General features: G+C 40.3%; 1 protein-coding gene across 5 annotated transcripts in view; it reads left to right on the top strand.

Annotated features, from left to right (window-relative positions):
- LPAR1 (lysophosphatidic acid receptor 1) overlaps window positions 1-17263 on the top strand; it is a 69340-nt gene that overhangs the window by 30242 nt on the left and 21835 nt on the right. For all 5 annotated transcript variants that reach the window (XM_071580857.1, XM_071580858.1, XM_071580856.1 and 2 more), the window contains one exon: window positions 1227-1974. In XM_071580857.1, coding sequence (XP_071436958.1) covers window positions 1227-1974 — 748 coding nt within the window. The remainder of the gene's footprint in view (window positions 1-1226; window positions 1975-17263) is intronic.

The following is a 17263-nucleotide window of genomic DNA, read 5'->3' as shown; positions in this document are numbered from 1 at the left end:
TCAAAGCCATAAAAGCAGAGAGTCACAAGCAGGTCTCCTGAGTCTCATGTAGAAGGAGACTTTTTGACATGAGTTTCTTGGTGTGGTATTTTTTTTAATTATTACATTTACATCCTCATTGTATACATATGCTAAACAAAAGAAAGAACCAGGATGTTATTCGAAGGGGTTTCTTTTTCTAAGGTTTTTCTTTGGGGAATCTCAGCCTGATTATAACTGAGAAAGGAAACTCATTAAGCATTTTCTTGTGAGCCAACAGTTTTATGCAAAAATTCCACATTCTGGTGGAGTATGGGGCTTGTTTGTTGCACCCGTAGCTGTTCTTGGCAGAGTATTCTGAAAGGAAAATTAATCATGTGTTCCCTGACATAATCATAAACAATATTTAATGCAGGAGCTATAGTTGGATGCTTTTAACACTAGTTAAGCAAAATACTGCTGTTCTTATTTGTTGGCTATCTCCTACTTCAAACTGGAGTAAGTCGGTTCTGGTAAGTTATATTTAAAAGCAGAGTGTATTTCAAACCCTGCTTAGAAACATGGCTGATGCTTATTGAAATGCAGTGCCAAGTTTCTTTTATTGTTCATAAAAGCACTTCATTGTTTATGGGCAAACACAGCCACTGGTAATTTACAGTCTCAGAGCATACTAACAATCTTAATTTAAGGTGTTCTTCCCACTTCTTAAGACAGGGCAAGAAGGAATGACCCTGATGGAAAACTAAATGAGTTAAAACCTGCTCATAAATGTAATCAGTTTTCCCTCTCTTTGAGAAGCTCTTCTTTTAACATCACTACAGTCAAGCAACAGTTTTATGCATTGATAATGTAAATAAGGTGTCCTGTAGTAGAGTTAACTTTTCTTAATTATGAAATGCAAGCCTTTCCCTTGAAGTGAATCTTTCAGCAGGTCTGCTTGGCCAAAAGCTCATTTTCTATGCAATTTACAACTGCGTCAGAAATTGTGCTGGCTTCCAGAGCAGATGGAAGCATTTCTGGTTGTTTCGAATCTGGTTGCTGTTACTAGATTCCTCGGAGCAATTGTTTGTGAGTTGTGGAATGCCATTTGGTCTGAAAAAATAAATTTGCTCGAAGCATGTTCCCTTCCTGTCCCCCTGCCCTTCTTTGTGCATGTCTCATCCATGAAGGCAATTGTATGTTTTCAGTTCTAATGTCGGTTTGTTGGGGTTTTTTTCCCCTCTCTCTTTGTTTCCTTCTTCTTTCAGTCCACAGCCATGAGTGAACCACAGTGTTACTACAATGAAACCATTGCCTTCTTTTATAACCGAAGTGGAAAATATCTAGCCACTGAATGGAACACTGTCAGCAAGCTTGTAATGGGACTGGGGATTACCGTCTGCATCTTCATAATGCTGGCCAACCTCTTGGTTATGGTGGCTATTTATGTCAACCGCCGATTCCACTTTCCTATTTATTACTTAATGGCCAACTTAGCTGCTGCGGACTTCTTTGCAGGGCTGGCCTACTTTTACTTAATGTTCAACACAGGACCCAACACTAGAAGATTGACTGTAAGCACCTGGCTTCTCCGTCAGGGTCTCATTGATACTAGTCTGACAGCCTCCGTAGCCAATTTGTTGGCCATTGCTATTGAGAGGCACATCACAGTTTTCCGAATGCAGCTGCACACTAGGATGAGCAACCGGCGAGTGGTCGTCGTAATTGTTGTTATCTGGACTATGGCCATCGTCATGGGTGCCATACCAAGTGTCGGATGGAACTGTATTTGTGATATCACTCACTGCTCCAACATGGCACCGCTTTATAGTGACTCCTACCTGGTCTTCTGGGCTATTTTCAACCTCGTCACTTTTGTGGTCATGGTGATCCTATATGCTCATATCTTTGGGTATGTTCGCCAGAGGACTATGAGAATGTCCAGACACAGTTCTGGACCCCGGAGGAATCGGGACACCATGATGAGCCTCCTGAAGACTGTGGTCATTGTGCTTGGTAAGTGCTTACTTTGCCCACCCTGTTCTCCCTGCTCTGTTTCTTGTCAGGTAATTTCAGTAATGCATGTCCAGCTTCTGGGAGGTCAGAAGACACCGAAAGATATGCAAACAATAAGAACCTCCAGAGTTCATAACTATGTTGGTAATAGCAAGCTTTTTTATGGAAGTCAATGTAAGAAACTTGGCCACTCAGGCCTGTAGTATGAAGCTGATGAAAATCCAGAACCACAGGATACAATGTGGTGGAGTTTTGCAGCAATGCACAATTAAAACCTCTAGTAGCGGCCTATCATATGCAGTGTTTGCCCTTTTGCCTTTGAAGATGCCAAATGTTTGCAAACTTAAAATAGCACAGGAAGTCCCTATCATCTGCTGAAGTACCTCTTGTCTGCTTTTTGCCACCCAAAAGGTGGTTTGTGTATTTGTGCAAAACTCCAGTATCTAGTGAGCAATGAGGGATTACAGGCTAGTCATGAAAAGATTGTGTGTTAAGCAGAACTGCATGTATGGTTCACTCAGATCTAAACTGTTTGTCACATACCAGTATCTGCCCATTTGCTAATACAGAAGAGTAACATGTGAGGCACTGATGCTCTTCAGCACGCTGCTCAAGAGGTGTCTAAGCTTCAGGGCTTGGGAAGCATAACACAGTTTGGAATCAAAGGTTCCTGTCATTTTGTGAATGACTTTATTCGGGTTTTGTCTGGGGATCTGTTTGCTTGCACAGAAGCACAACCTGGATAGGGAGTACCGTTGCCTGGTGATGTTCTTTGCAGATTGTTCTTTGTTGCTGCATGTTACAGTGAGCTGAAGGTGGCAGGGGTGGTGCAGGTTGTCTTCTTGTCCCAACATGTGCTCCCACCTATTAGGTCTTCTAGCACAGTATATGAGTCTCTTGAGATCCCAGTACCAATCAACAGGTTGTCCCTAGAAGTCCATAAATGCAACAGTATTCAGTCTACAAAGCCCAAAACTTAGTTCCATTTCTCATACGTTTACACTGTGACTTATGCTTTCTGCCACAAACATGACAGGATAATTGTAGATGTTTGGTGTGAGTCACTGTATCAACTCACATATTAGTTTAAGAATTTACATGTTGCAAACTGACCTAGTGATTAGTTTTGTAACCAGAATATGAATTGTGAAGTTAACTAACCTGTTCAGCCATTGATAAGATGTATTCCTACATGTCCTTCTTTTCAGAGAAAAAATATCTGTGAGTTTTGCAAGGGAGACTATAATGGTGGGTAAAACCTCTCCCTGCTTCTTGATGGTTTGAAAATGTGTTCTTCCTCACTTCCTGATCCTCCTGGAAGAAGGCAAGATAAGGTTAAGAACATGAAGAAACTTCAGGTTTTGCAGTCTTCTTTTTGGGAAATATATCCTTGTTTTCCCTCCTGAAGGAATTGCTATTCATACAACAGTATAGTATTTCTTGTGAGGTGACAGAATGGCTCAGACTTGAAAAAAAAAAGTGAGTGGAAAATGGTGAGCACTTATGCAGAGTTCTAGGAGTAAACAGTCACTGAATAAATAGCAGATGTCAGCTAATCCCAAGCATGTATGACTTTAGAGGTATGTATGCAGCTGGAAGGGTAGGCAGTGACTGTCTTTCATTCTCCATATGAGCAGAGATCAGAGGAAAGATGTATGGGCTGTCCACTGTGACCACAACAGTACAGTTGTATAAGCAACATAAAGTGACCCTTTTTTCAGGTATTGTTCTGGAGACAGTGGACTAACTTAAGGAGTTAAGTGGCATTAGCTAAACTGAAGGTGACTCCAGTTTACCTGCAGGTGTCCTTCAGAAATACATCTGATTTCGCAGAGACAGGTAACACAGGTAACCTCTGATTCCTTAGAACTGCAGGTAACACATCTTGACACTTTCTTCTAAATTCAAATAGGAACTTATTTCTTGATTTTGCTGCACTTTATTCAGTGCATACACTGTACTTCAGTATCTCGTCTAATCTGCATAAAACACTTTTTACAAAGAGCAATAACATTATTTTATTAAATCTGTTTGAAGAAAACAAAGGCACTCCTAAGCTGTGACACTCTTCATTCTGTATTTGCAGCTCTCACCTTGGTATTATTTTGCAGAGGTTTTGAGGTTTGGTTTGCTTTGTTTTTTTCTAACCAGTGTGGTTTCTTTGGCTGGAGGAGGTTACTCTTAGGGCTGTAGTGTAAAGAAGCAGAGATGCTTCCGCCTACTTACCACCTGTGAAACACAGTTGCAAGATGAAGATGGCTGGGAAACAGTTGTGGCCTTTTTGTGTAGGGTTGTTTTGGTTTTTTTAACAAATTAACTAAACAAACAAACAAATAAATAATATCCTGAAGCCAAGAATTAGGTTGGAGGGCAACCACAGATACTTTAGGGGAGTTAAATGTTTGCACATCAAGGCGTTACCAAACTGCTGGATAAACCATAAGAAATGTTCTTTAGTTGGCATCAGCTAGAGTGCCATCCCATATTGCTGAATTTGCGTTTCCAGGGCAGGATTGTTTTGTGGTTCTAAAGAAAAAAATCTAAGCGTCACTTCAAAGCAGTGCTGACGTATCTCGGTTTGGAGCAGGCAGTGTGGTCAGCCCACTGATCAGGTAGGTGTGCTGGTGCTCTGTCACTGCATGCAATCTGCTTGTAAGTCTGGGTTGAAGTCTGCAGAAGCAGAAGATTTAGTTTCTAGTGTCATACTCCCTGAGTGCCTTCTTGAAAAGGCAGTGCTACAAGTTTATCTTGGGAAGGGCAGAAAAGGTGAGTGTCTTAGGCTGTAATGGAGCAATTTGCTGTACATTTATCTCATGCTATCTGTTTCTGCATCAGTGAACCTCAGTAACACACAGGAAAAGAATCCCTGCCTTTCTTAGTAGTGTTTGCTGTTTGAGACAGAGACCAACTTTTTACAGGAGGTAAAGATCAGAAACGAAGCATTACAGTTTATTCTGGAGATCCTTCTCCCTCCTCTCTTGCCCTACAGCTGAGTGGGGAAGGGAACTGGTATGTGTCTGAATGCTTTACACAGGAGAAGACAATTCATTTTGAAGGAGAGGGAGGGTGCCCTGGGATCCAAGTGAAAGCAGAACTGGGAGTCTGGGTAAATGTATGAAGGTTGGCAGAAGGAGGCAAACCATTCCTCATCTCAGAGTCTTTGTTGAAATGCTGCTCAGCTGAAAGTAACACCCTAGCGAATTGGGCAGCAATGAACTGTTCATTTGACTTTTAAACTTCCATAAACGGGTGTCCTGGAGTTGTCCTGCTGGCTGTACTCCCAAGCCGTGCTGCTCCTGCACGCAGAAGAGCATCTTTGCCCCTGTCACCATCCTTGCTGTGTTTTGGGGGCAGGGAATTAATACAAGAGCTTCTTGTTTTTTAGCTGCCTAACATGGCTTGCCCTCCTTGCGCCTTCCTGCCTTGTCCAAAAGGAGAAGAACTGCCCTAAAGGGGGTGCAGTCCTCCAGGCAGCGATGCTGTCATCATGTCCAGAAAGGACGCCAGCCGCCTCTGACAAGAGGGTGATTGTGTGGGTAGGGCAGTGGCTGCTTGATGCGCTGACTGGAGCAGTCGGGATCTGGCACACTGCGTCATCCCACAGAGTGGGTGGGATGCTGAATCCTAAGAACAAGTCAAAAGCAGAGAACAGATTTTTTTTCCATGCCCTTTTGTGTTTTTCTCTTGAGTAAAATATTTTAAACAGAAGGAAGTTATTTCATAGCTGAGCCCTTTTCTCTTTTAACAAGGCTGCTTTAGAAATCTTTCAAAACTAACAAGAAACATAAAGCTCTTTCTCTAGATCATGCCTTTCCTTTGCACTGGAACTAAGGAAGGACTGATCTTTATACTGCACATAAAATCACGTATGGTCTGGCTTGCAGCTCAATGACACTTGCCTTTCACCACCGCCATGTGTTCCCTCTAAATGAGCAGTTGAGGAACCGGCAGAAAACTGAGCAGATACATCAGCTGAAACCTGGCATCCTATCTTCCATTCTCCACTTTTTCATGTGTTACATTTAAAGTCAAAGCTAAACTGTTTTTCTGGTGGGGGTCAGAGCTATACTGTAAACGTGTTTGGCTGGACCAGATGCAAGTTTGGCCCAAAAATGGATGACAATATCTAACTATTGTTTTAAGAAGCAGTGAAAGCACCAAATTAAGCATTTCAGAGCTCAGACCAGGAAAAACTGGATCTGGTCTGGATTCTTTCTGGAATAAGTCAGGAGAGGCTAGGGTCTTTCAAATGTTCCTATATACCTGCATCTGTTTATCTCTCCTGCCTAAATGTTAATGAAACATCCATCCTTAATTTGTCATCTGTTGTTTATACAATGTGGATAACTTTGCCATATACCTGCATACGCATCTTTGGGCATTCTTCTCTATTTAGAATTTATACTGTGAGGTTGCAATACTGAGGCTTTATAACTGAATTTTAAATAACGGTAATACCAACAACCTTTCTTATGTGTATTTTACAAATCTTGACAATTAGCCTTCTGTGTTGGGTGAGTTCTCAATGGTGCTTGGGCAAAATTATGCATAACTGTTGAGCCAAGCACTACAGTTAGCCCCCAGGATGTAGGGAGAGCAAACAGTGGGTTCATAGTTGCTTACCCTTTATGTTCCTGGGAAGTAAAAAGACACTTACTACTTTCCACTGGTAAGATCATACACTTTGTTTTCAGGGATATGGTTCACTCTGTAAGATTTGGAAACTAGTGTGGGCACAGATAAAGCGGTGAATGTTCTTTTTATATAACTCTTTTGATTTAAAGTAGTTTCACTGTGTTTGAAGGCATTTGGTTACTTATTTTGACAAAAGAAAAAATGCAAGAAAAATGTCTAGAAGTTCAGTGTAAACATCCGGAAGGGTGAAACTGCTCAGTAACAGCTTTTTTCTTGCCCTCTCTTCTGCAGTTATGAATTTTATGAGACTTATTTTTGTACTTGTGTAGCCTTCCTTTCACATCTAGGTATCAAATGGTGCTGGAAAATAGCAAATAACTATGTTAATGCACATAAATGTTCACCTATGCTGTAGCTAGACAGTTAAAACAAATAAAGTGCATTATTGATAACTTTAACCTTTCTAAGTGATTGATTGATATGCAGCCTTTCATTTCAGGAATAAGAAAAACTGTGAAGTTGTGTGAAGGCATATTTTTAAAAAGATGTTTTCAGTGTCTATGGTGTCTCTTTTCACATGATGCCTGCATGTTTATTCATTTTCTCCCCTCATGCAGTAAAAACACTGGATTATCAGTAGAAAATAAAAAGGCAGTGAAATAAGTGCTACTACCTGATTGACTGCACATTGTGTTGTTACAGAGGCATGTCTAATGTCTTTATTTCCATACCCCTGATGCACTGTCAGGTGGTTAACTGGAATGGCTTACCTTTGTTGGCCTCCAAATCACAGGGCTTTGACCTACCTAAGCCTTATGAAATGTATTTCACCAGTTACCCAGTATGTGGTCCTGGCTTGGTATAAAGATGATCTTGTCTAAGTAGGTTATGGTATCACTCAAACATTGACAGACCTTCCCTGCCCATGGAAAGTTATTCTTGTGGGCAACAGCAAGCATCATCCCTGATAGCACAGTGCACAGTGCGGCTTTAAAGAGGAGCTTTTGGAGAAGCCAGGGTTTAGCTCTGAGCCCAGTGACTGGAAGAAGACAATTTCATCTATTCACATCCTCCTTGAGGAGTCTTGCTGATGTCAGGAGAGATGAGCTCTCCAGCAATGTTTTTCCTGAGATGACTGAAAATTGATGATGTCAACTTAGCTTGGAGTTATCCTTTGTCAGTAGCATGGTGGGAAGAGCAGCATCCAGCTGGGGTTTTTTTACCTTTATTATTTCTACTTGGAGAGCCAGACTGAGCAGTTAGATCAAGCTAGAGTTTAGATGAGAGCAACACTTTTTCATGCTGCTTCTCTGGAAATGGGGCAGTGTGAAGACATAAATACCGTGTTACCGTGTGGTCAGCACAGGGGGCCTGGTTCAGAGTCCCCAACCCTGCCCGACCCCTGTCACAGTAATGTCACTTGTATATTGATTTAGTCCTGACGGAAAAACAGGGCGATAAACTGTGGAACTGGTGCAGGTAATATAAGTCTGAGCATCAATGACTTTCTATTCTAGCACACAAGGTGCAGTTATGTGTAGTCCCAGTGTTTTTAGATAAGTATATCTTAAAAATGCATGAACTGTGAATTTAAGCCCACAGTTAAGTAAACTGGAAAATACTGCTGATGACTGTAGTCTAAATGGAGAGCTCATAGAGTTTATAAGATAAATTCTTATTGCTATTATATGGAGAGGGAAGGTTTGTCGTAAGTGCTTTCAGCACTTTGAAGCTGTATCATCAAATACCTACATGAAAAAGTGAAATCTTAATTTCAAGTAGATGAAGTAGAATGAAAGTCTTTATATATTGCATGTATTTGTTAGGACATTTCATTGTGAAGTCGTTAAGATTTAATAACAAAAACCAGAATTTTTAGTCAGCGATTCACAACAACTGGAGTAACATTTTTATGTTTATATATGTAAATATTTGTGTTCTTGTTTTCTGGATAAATTCAGTTTGATTGCTATATTAAAAATGTCTAGCACTGTGTAAAAGGAATACAAATTTTCATAAAAAACTGTTAAATATCAGTTAGGTTTCTGCTTTCAGTTGAAATAATGGAGGCATGAAAACTTACCAAGGATCTAAGCTATAATCTATACATAATTGTGGAGCGCTTTTAATGTGTCTTAAGTTTAAGACTATTTAAACTTCCATAGGATGTTTATTGATGCTTGATGTTTTTCATGCCACAAGTAAAAACAGTACTATGAGTATTCTCTGACATTTAATCTCTCTAAATCTCTATCACTGATCATTTTTTATTGTCATTTATAATCCTGCAAATGAACTCTGGTATTTTTTTTTTAAATTTTGTCAGTAGCCCCTAACCAAATCTATTCCCATTACTGCTTGTCTAGTCAGGATACTGAAAGGAAAAAGAACAAGGAAGCACAGCATCTGGAAATTACATTGAGGTCAGCTTGTTTGTGTGATAAACTTCATAAGCAGCTTGCTTTTGCAAAACAAGCCCAGGCAAGCTTTGCAGGATAAAGGAGAAGTTACTGGTACCTTGCATTGAGTCAGCTCTGAACCCAGAGCATGGTCGGGTGTGTAAAGAGTCTCTTTCTAAATGTTTTGTTGAATTTCTTCACTGACTCAATTAAATTTGTGGCATCCACAGCTAAAGCTAATACAACCCTGGTTAACTGTCTTTTCTTTAAAGTATTCAAGGTATCCCAGTGAAATTCATTGCTTTGCCCTGGGGAAACCATTTGGAAGTTTCCCCCTTTTTCCCCCCCTTCAGCTAAGAATAAGAATTACTTGTTTTAATTTAGGATCCTTTGAAACTGTCTGTTGAGGAACTTCCATAATTTCCCAAGGCAGGAATGTCGTTTCATTTTATTCTATTTTTCGGGGGGTGGGGGTGGGGGAAATCCTTCTAGTAAATCCATTCCTTTAAGTATGATGATAATGAGACGTTGTTTAATAAAAGTCTTTCCCTTGACTTCAGTATAATTTATTACCTTTTCAGGAAAGAAATAAATTTAAAGGGCAAATGAAAGCTCTCTTCATTTTTCTGAGAATGGTCAAAAAGGGGTAAACCTTAAGTAGTTCTTGCACTTGTGCTCACCTTTTGATTAAAAAAAAATTATAAACAAAAAATAAATTCTAATTGCTTGCATAGGTTCTTTCTTGTTTTTTAGAAGCTTCTAAAAATGAATTACAATTGTAAAAGTAGGTATATTTCTCAACAGGCCTAGGGAAATGATTTTTATTTTCCTTTATTAATAATAGGATTTGGAAATCACACCTTTACCTCAAGTAATAGAATCCAACATTTTCTACTGGATCCAAGTAGAATAACAAACTGCTGACTAAGGAGTGATATTCACTTACTGAAAATCCACACCAAATCAAAGTTAATTAGTAACATGTCTTGCTCTCCCATCAGATTCCACTTAGCAGTAATACACCCATGAGTGAGTACTCATCAACCTGGGCTTGTCCTAAACAATGGAGATGGGGATGTGTTATGGGACATTTGCTGTAAACCAGAGGTCTTAGTAAACTTAGAGAAAAGCTGAAGACCCAGGACAGAAATTAAGGAGAAATTTTGAAAATCAGCTTGTACAGGAAGACTTACATGTAGAATGCCAGCACATGACCAAGTCCCACTGCTCTCAGCGGTTTTAAGCTGAAGTGTTTGGAACAGAAGATGGGAATCCATTGTTTAGAACCAGCAACAATAATGCTTTTACAAAATGCCTGCTCACAAGATACCATTTTTGCCTTCTAGAAAGCACATACCTACTTGGGGAGTTGCGTTCTAAATGCTTTGGTCATTTTCTTCACTGACTTCCTTACATGTCTTGCACCTCAGTTAAAACTGATAAATCTTTGGTAACTGTTGCAGCAAAACATTTGGAATCTGGCAGGTATGGGTAGGGTTCATGTCCAGCCACTTGCTTCTGTTTTCACTTTTGTGATACCATTTGTCTTTCTGGTATTTCAGTCAAAACCATTCAAATACTAAGCCAAACTTATAGCTAGACCTCCACTTGAGAAATAATGTGAACAAAAATGCCAGGTGTTGATAAGTTGCATTTTAAAACTGTGTACAGTGAGGCACTGAACTATTGTTTGTTTCCACCAGTGGAAAACACTGACAACAAGAGATTGTTTTGTGGAAGAGGAGCAGTGATGCTCCTTCTGCATTGACACATTGCACAAGAGCATTATGATCAAGTATTCTGGGTTGTTTGGGTTTTTTCTGGTATAATTCATGTAAACAGAAGAATAGCAGTTTTAAATATCAAATTATTTTTGCCTTTACAGTTTCAATGAAACTGTTGCGCTCAACATCAAAACATGAAGCTACTGCTGATGGAAAAGCTTGCTGAGACATCTGAGCTACAGCAGCCAGTCAGTGCAGTGGGAAACAGTCAGCAATGAATGATAACTTTCAGAGAGCAGCCTTTGTGCGTCCCTCCTTGTAGTCTCAGCAGGAAGAGAATGTTCAGAAAAGGCTTTGTTTGTGCATTTCTTTTTAATAAGTATATTTTGAATCTGAATGTGAAAGGGAAACATGATTCTGAGCTCTCCTGGTGCTGGCAGAACAGCTTCCTGGCAATGCTGTCACTGGGCTTACAGGTGGACTGTCTTCTTTCTTTTGTTCTTTTTTCTTTCGTTATTGTTGTTGTTTTTGTTGTTTTGGGGGTTTTTTCCAGCCCTTCCATGAGTAAGTTTCTCACACACACATTTGAAGCTTTTGTTGCTTCTTTAAAGCTGGAAGCAGCAACAGCAGCAGAAAATTCCCAATCCTTTCAGCAGTTCTCATTTGGGAAAACTTTGTGTCACACTTCCATTTTGCTCAGACTAGAAAAAAAAGGTTTCTGAAGTTCATTTTCCTGTATCCACATGGGAAAATACTGGTATTGTGTCCAAATGTGCTTCATATGTAATGTGGCAGGTCCACTGGTGGACACGTATCCTTTCCCGTCAGTGCTTAGAGAACGGCTAAAAGGACTCAAAGCTTGTATGAAAGGTCATGAGACTGCAGAAGCTGTGACATCATTTATAAATCTGAAACATTTAATTTCCATAGTCTAGTGTTGTCCATCAGTCTGTGCTGTTTAATGATGTACTGGAGCAAGGGGGACTGCTGTAAATGAAAATCTCTGATTTCCAGACTCACTGGTGGACAGGAGGTGTTTGAACACCCAGGGATGAATGCTTTGAAGTTTATGGATAGGGTGACCTTAAGTTCTGCAACGGGAAAGTGAGAACTTATTCCATAAAACTGTCCCAGACATAGCTGCTATGGAGGTGGTCCGTCTGCTGCTGTGGGCTGATGTTAGGAGAGCAGACTCTGTGTGTTGCACAGGCTGAAACAGTAATTCATTGATAGTAGCACTAAAAGCCAGAGGTTACTTTAAAATGAGGAGCAAGAGAAAATGCAAGTCTTGCATTTCTGTGTATTGGAGTAAGAGCTCTATGCTTGGGGCTTTCTGTTTTAATAAAGTACTTGGTATCTGATACAAGTTTGTTAAAATAACTATAGATAAGCAAGAACAGTTAAGATTTTTGAAATATCTTCCTCCATGACAGAAGTCGTCGTCTCCTGAAGAAGAAAGGGGGTATTTAACTGTTACAAGGAGAAAAAGCTGCCAAGCTCTCCTGGACTCAGTACCTTCCGTGTTCTTCTAAAAAGGGTTTTGAGAAAGCTATTTCCCATCTTCTGGTATTGATATAACCTCAGAAAGAACTTGTTCTAACATATGTAATTGATAACTCTCATCTTCCCTTGTTTGAGTTTGCTTTAAGGTGCCCACTTTTTCCTTTTCTAGAGGAATACAAGAAGTAATTTAGAGATGAATCTTCTAGGCAAAATCCAAGTGTATGGAGAGCTAAAAAAAAAAAACCCAAATAAAAACCAAAAACCAAAACTAGAACTTCTGCATATTTATAGAATGGCTGCCGCTTTCTTCTCTTAAGCAGACTAAAATTGAACTGTAGTTCAGAAAAGGAAAGCTGAAGAAAAAATTTTTAAATATATTAAATAGTCTTTAAATCAAATACTTCCTTGATGATGTGTTGGATTTTTTACAAAGTTGGTTAACCTCATTAAGTATCAAAATAAACATATTTAATGACACATTTTTCATTACAAGATATATCCTGCCTATATAAGAGAAAAGGACGTACCTGAAACCGTATTCACTTTTCCCCACTTGGAACAGTTGTGTTAACATCCCAAAACAGACCAGACAGCACAACAGAGACCCAGTGTTGCCTACCATTCTCCCATGAGACATGCTGCTCCTCCCATTCTGCCTTCGTTGATGCTGGTCCTATAGCATGTGCATTTCTGTTAGCTTCCATAAACTGGGAGGGAAAAAAAAAATCTGTATAATTAAAAAAAAATTAATAATTTCACACCTTGATCATATGAGAATATTGCTGGTTTTTTATTCTCTTCAGCTGGCAGGTAGAATGGGGAGTGACCAGTTTACTGAATAACAGTATTAAAGAGACCAAGTAGCTGTTGGTACCACAAGGTCTGCTTTTGATATAGGCAGGTCACGTTTAAACATTTAGTAGTACAGCGATGAGTTTGGGTATTAACTTCAAGCTATGAGATGTCTACCTTCAGGTTAACAACCATTTAATGGGGAAATACATGTCTTTCAGTGTATCATAAGAAACTGTCAACTTTAAGTGGTGTGTAAGATGGCCTCTTGCACTCAGGTGGCAAAGGGGATACAAGGAGTAACTTAACTCTAGTCTGTGAAGAGCCTCATGGATGCGTGTCCTTGTTCCTGCCAGGAAGGATTAATTTTTGCAGTAGCCAGAAGGGGCATGACTAGGACCTGGAGGTTATTCAATACCACCTGCTGGTGGCAGGGAGAAGGGGTTCCTTCCAGTCAAACAGATGTGGTGGACAGAGCATTGGGATAAGGCTAGTTCTGAGCAGGAGGGTCCAGTTTGGGTGTCAGTCGTCCCAAGCTGGAGGGATCAGTGAGGTGGTGTGGCTGTGGCTGAGGTGCAAGCTCTGTGGTGAGCATTTTTGCACATGAATCATTCACAGAATCACAGAATATGCTGAGTTGGAAGGGACCCACTAGGGTCATCAAGTCCAACTTCTGGCCCTGCACAGGACCACCCTCCACTACTCTGCACTGGTGCAGCCTAACCTTGAATACTGTGTGCAGTTTGGTCACTACAGTATAAAAAAGATATTAAGCTGTCCGAGAGCATCCAAAAGAGGTCAGTGAAGGTGGTGAAGACCCTTGAGGGGAAACCGTGTGAGGAGCAGCTGAGGGCCCTTGGTGTGTTCAGCCTGGAGAAAAGGAGACTGAGGAGCGACCTCCTTGCAGTTACAACTTCTTGGGAGGGGAAGAGGAGAGTCAAGCATTGATCTCTGCTCTGTGGTGACCAGTGACAAAACCACAGGGAGGAGCTTGAACTTGTGTCAGGGGAGTTGACCCAGAGGGTGGCTGGGCACTGGAACAGGCTCCCCAGGGAAGCGGTCACAGCACCAAGCCTGACAGAGTTCAAGAAATGTTTGGACAGTACTCTTGAGCACAAGATGTGACTCTTGAGGATGATGCCATTCTCTCTTTTGTACAATTTAGTTATTAATATTGGTGCTGCTTCTGTTCATGTTCTAATCTGATTCCTGTTTCCAGTAAATTGTGTTTATCTCAACCCATGATCTTAATATTTTGTGCCTCCAATTCTCCTCTCTAGCCCTCCACAGGGGGAGAGAAAGGGGGAATGAGTGAGCGTCGGGCAGCATGCTTTGGAGTTGGAGCAGTAAACTGGGGAGTACCACCATTCCTTAATCACAACAATGGAGAAAGGCACAAGCCAAAGGAGTAGCGTCTTCTTTACTTTTGGTAAATGTCTTCTGTGCAAATAGAAACATGTAACAACTCCCATCTGCTTGTACCATGCTATAGCAAGGAGGGTGGGAGTGACATATGGATATTTCTAACTCCTTTTTGTACAGGTCAAAACAGAGATTTGTGATAGCACATTTGTTTTTCTTGAGCTGGCACACTTGCACAAAATGAGTTGTGTGGATTTCTGGCTTTCCAGGAGAAAATTTGGCTTGGTTCTCTAGGAGGAGGAGGGGTCAATTTACGTAAACAAACAAAGCGAAATGCGGAACATGAGATAAGTAATGTAACATTCTTTAGATGAACACTTCAGCTTTCATCCTGTTCATCCATCAAATGCATGAGTGCTACGTTCACCTTGTGCTGCTGTGTAGTATGTTAAAAAGCAGAAGGCTTTCAGGTACACAGCGTTGGCCTGCTTGCCCCACCAGCTAGTGTTAGAGGTATGGATAAAGCTGTTTCCACTCCAGAAATGTGATCTTTTAAGCACATTCTGGAGAACACAGTACTGATTGATGTTGTTTCCTGTGAGAATTTTTTTTAAAATTTTTCTGGTTCTTCACTCTCCTTCCTCTCCCCTCCCTCTGTTCCTGTCTCTCCACTCCCTTTCTTTATTTTTAAATTTATCTTCATGGCCTTGCCCCCCATTCAGTTGGCAGGCAGAAACAGCACCTCTGAAAGCCAGCCCAACCACCAGGATAAGACATGGGAGCCTGAGCTGTGGGAGGATGTTGTGGGGCCATCACAGTCAAGACCAGCCTTGTCCTGCAGCACTGGGGGGCCCATCTTGCATGTCTCTGAGCTGCATCAGTCTGCAAGATTCTCCTGGCCAAGGAAAATAATTCCAGGCCTATTTCCAGAAAATAAAGTGTAGCCCCCTTCCTGCCAATCCTTGTCATAGCCATAAATATCCAGTATATAGACATTCACTCCTATAAGAAAAGCAAATTTTTTTTCCTGAATTTTTGGAATCAGGTTGTGAAATAATAGAGACATCTGTTCCATTTTTACCTTGCCGATAGAAATACCATGAGGTTTTTTTCCAGTGTGCATTAAAAATAGGTGTATTTAAACCATAAGACTAGATCTAATCAAACTGTTCTTGGAAATATGCTTTGAAGATTTGACCTCTTACACTTATTTTATGGAAACTGATGTTGATTTTGCAAGTCATGGTTTAATTAACAGGGTGTTTTTCATTCCCTATGTTTTTGCTGAATTCTTTAAGTTTGGGGTTTTTTTCTTGCTTTTGAAATGCTTTGGGTTTTGTTTCTTCATCTGTTTTGCTGAAATTGCCTATTCCATACCCTGCAGCCCATCTGCAAGCTGGATATGTTTAGAAGAAATTCTGAATTCCCTAGAAACTTTGAATTGCTAGGAATTGGAAAAAAAAAGCAATCTATAAGAGTCCCCCATTAATTATAGATATAGAACTTTTTTTCCCTTGAAAAGTTTAGAAATAGTACAATTAGATATTCACCATTAATGCCTCTCATTGATATATCTCTCTTACTGAAAAAGTACCTTGGCAGGAGAAATATTGAGAACCTTGTCTGTTGGGTAGGCAGGCATTTGCTTCTCAGCTTCCCTGGCTGCAGTGATCCAAGAGAGAGGCACCAAGGTGCAAAAGAGCCTCCTGCCCTTGGCCGCTGGCCAGCACAGGTCAATTTACTGTTGCTGCTGAGATTTTGGAGAGCTGAGGGTTGGGTTTCTTACTTTGGGTAGTTCCCTCTCAGTCCACTGGAGCCCACAGAGGCCAGCAAGGGCTGGGACACATCCTCTGGTTAATGTTGCAGAGAACACATGTCTTTCCAAGTTCCCCAAAATTTTCATGTTCTATTAAGACATAACCTCTCCTCAGTGTTCTAGGAAAATCAACAGCAAAATTTTAAACATTATTTTATTTTTATGTAGTTGTCTCATACTTCCAGTTCAGGACCCAGCTGATCATCAGTAATTGAAAAAGTAGATTGCACAGAAATAATGGCCAGTTAAGGCTTGATCCATAAAGAAATTGTACCTGATTGAGTATTTACCATCAGGAGGGATTTTCAGCCACAGATACAGCAGTGTTCCAGGATGCAGTAGATACGATAGTCCCTCAAATTTCTGACATCTCCACTTAAAATGAGTGGAGAGAATTGGCTGAAGCACAAGTTCTGCATTTGTCTGTGTAAACACAAGAATTTCACTGCAAACATTGTTGAAATATTAGCAAGCACACTAACCAGGTTTTCAAACCTGGCCTTGACCTTAAAAACAGTGATGAAATATATTAAAACTCTGTACTGTTACCATCCATAAGCTTTGTAGTATATGCACTTCACTTTGAAACATTATGCTTTTCCCCCCAGAGCTTGCTGAGCAGTCTCCTACTTCCACATGCTGACTGTGAAAAGTTATGCTTGAATCATACATTAGAGAGAATCCTGCAAAATGTCAGTTATGGGATGTTTCTATGGTACATTGGCTGTTAAGCACAGATATCGCCCAAAATTACAATTACTTAAGAAAATACATTTTACAGGAGTTTTATTAGAGAAGCTTGATACCCTTCTTTTCACTTGAAATTTAAATTCATTGCCTCTTTTTGCTGTGACCGCTTTCAAGCAGAAGATAGAAATGTTTAATGGATGCAGCAATTCCATTGAGCATCTCTTCAGGTGTACATTGGAAAGCAGGAAGTACACCAAACAAAAAAAATCAGCAGAAGGTTTGTGATACTGTTGTAAAGAGTTAACTTGGGGTTTTTAATAGAAAGTAGTGTTAGTACATCACATAGAAAAGACACTATTATCCTGATA

This window comes from Pithys albifrons, chromosome Z, assembly GCF_047495875.1.
Source record: "Pithys albifrons albifrons isolate INPA30051 chromosome Z, PitAlb_v1, whole genome shotgun sequence".
In the NCBI taxonomy this organism is placed as follows: Eukaryota; Metazoa; Chordata; class Aves; order Passeriformes; family Thamnophilidae; genus Pithys; species Pithys albifrons.
Note: the sequence above shows the minus strand (reverse complement) of the source record. Positions and strands in the feature narration are given on the sequence as shown.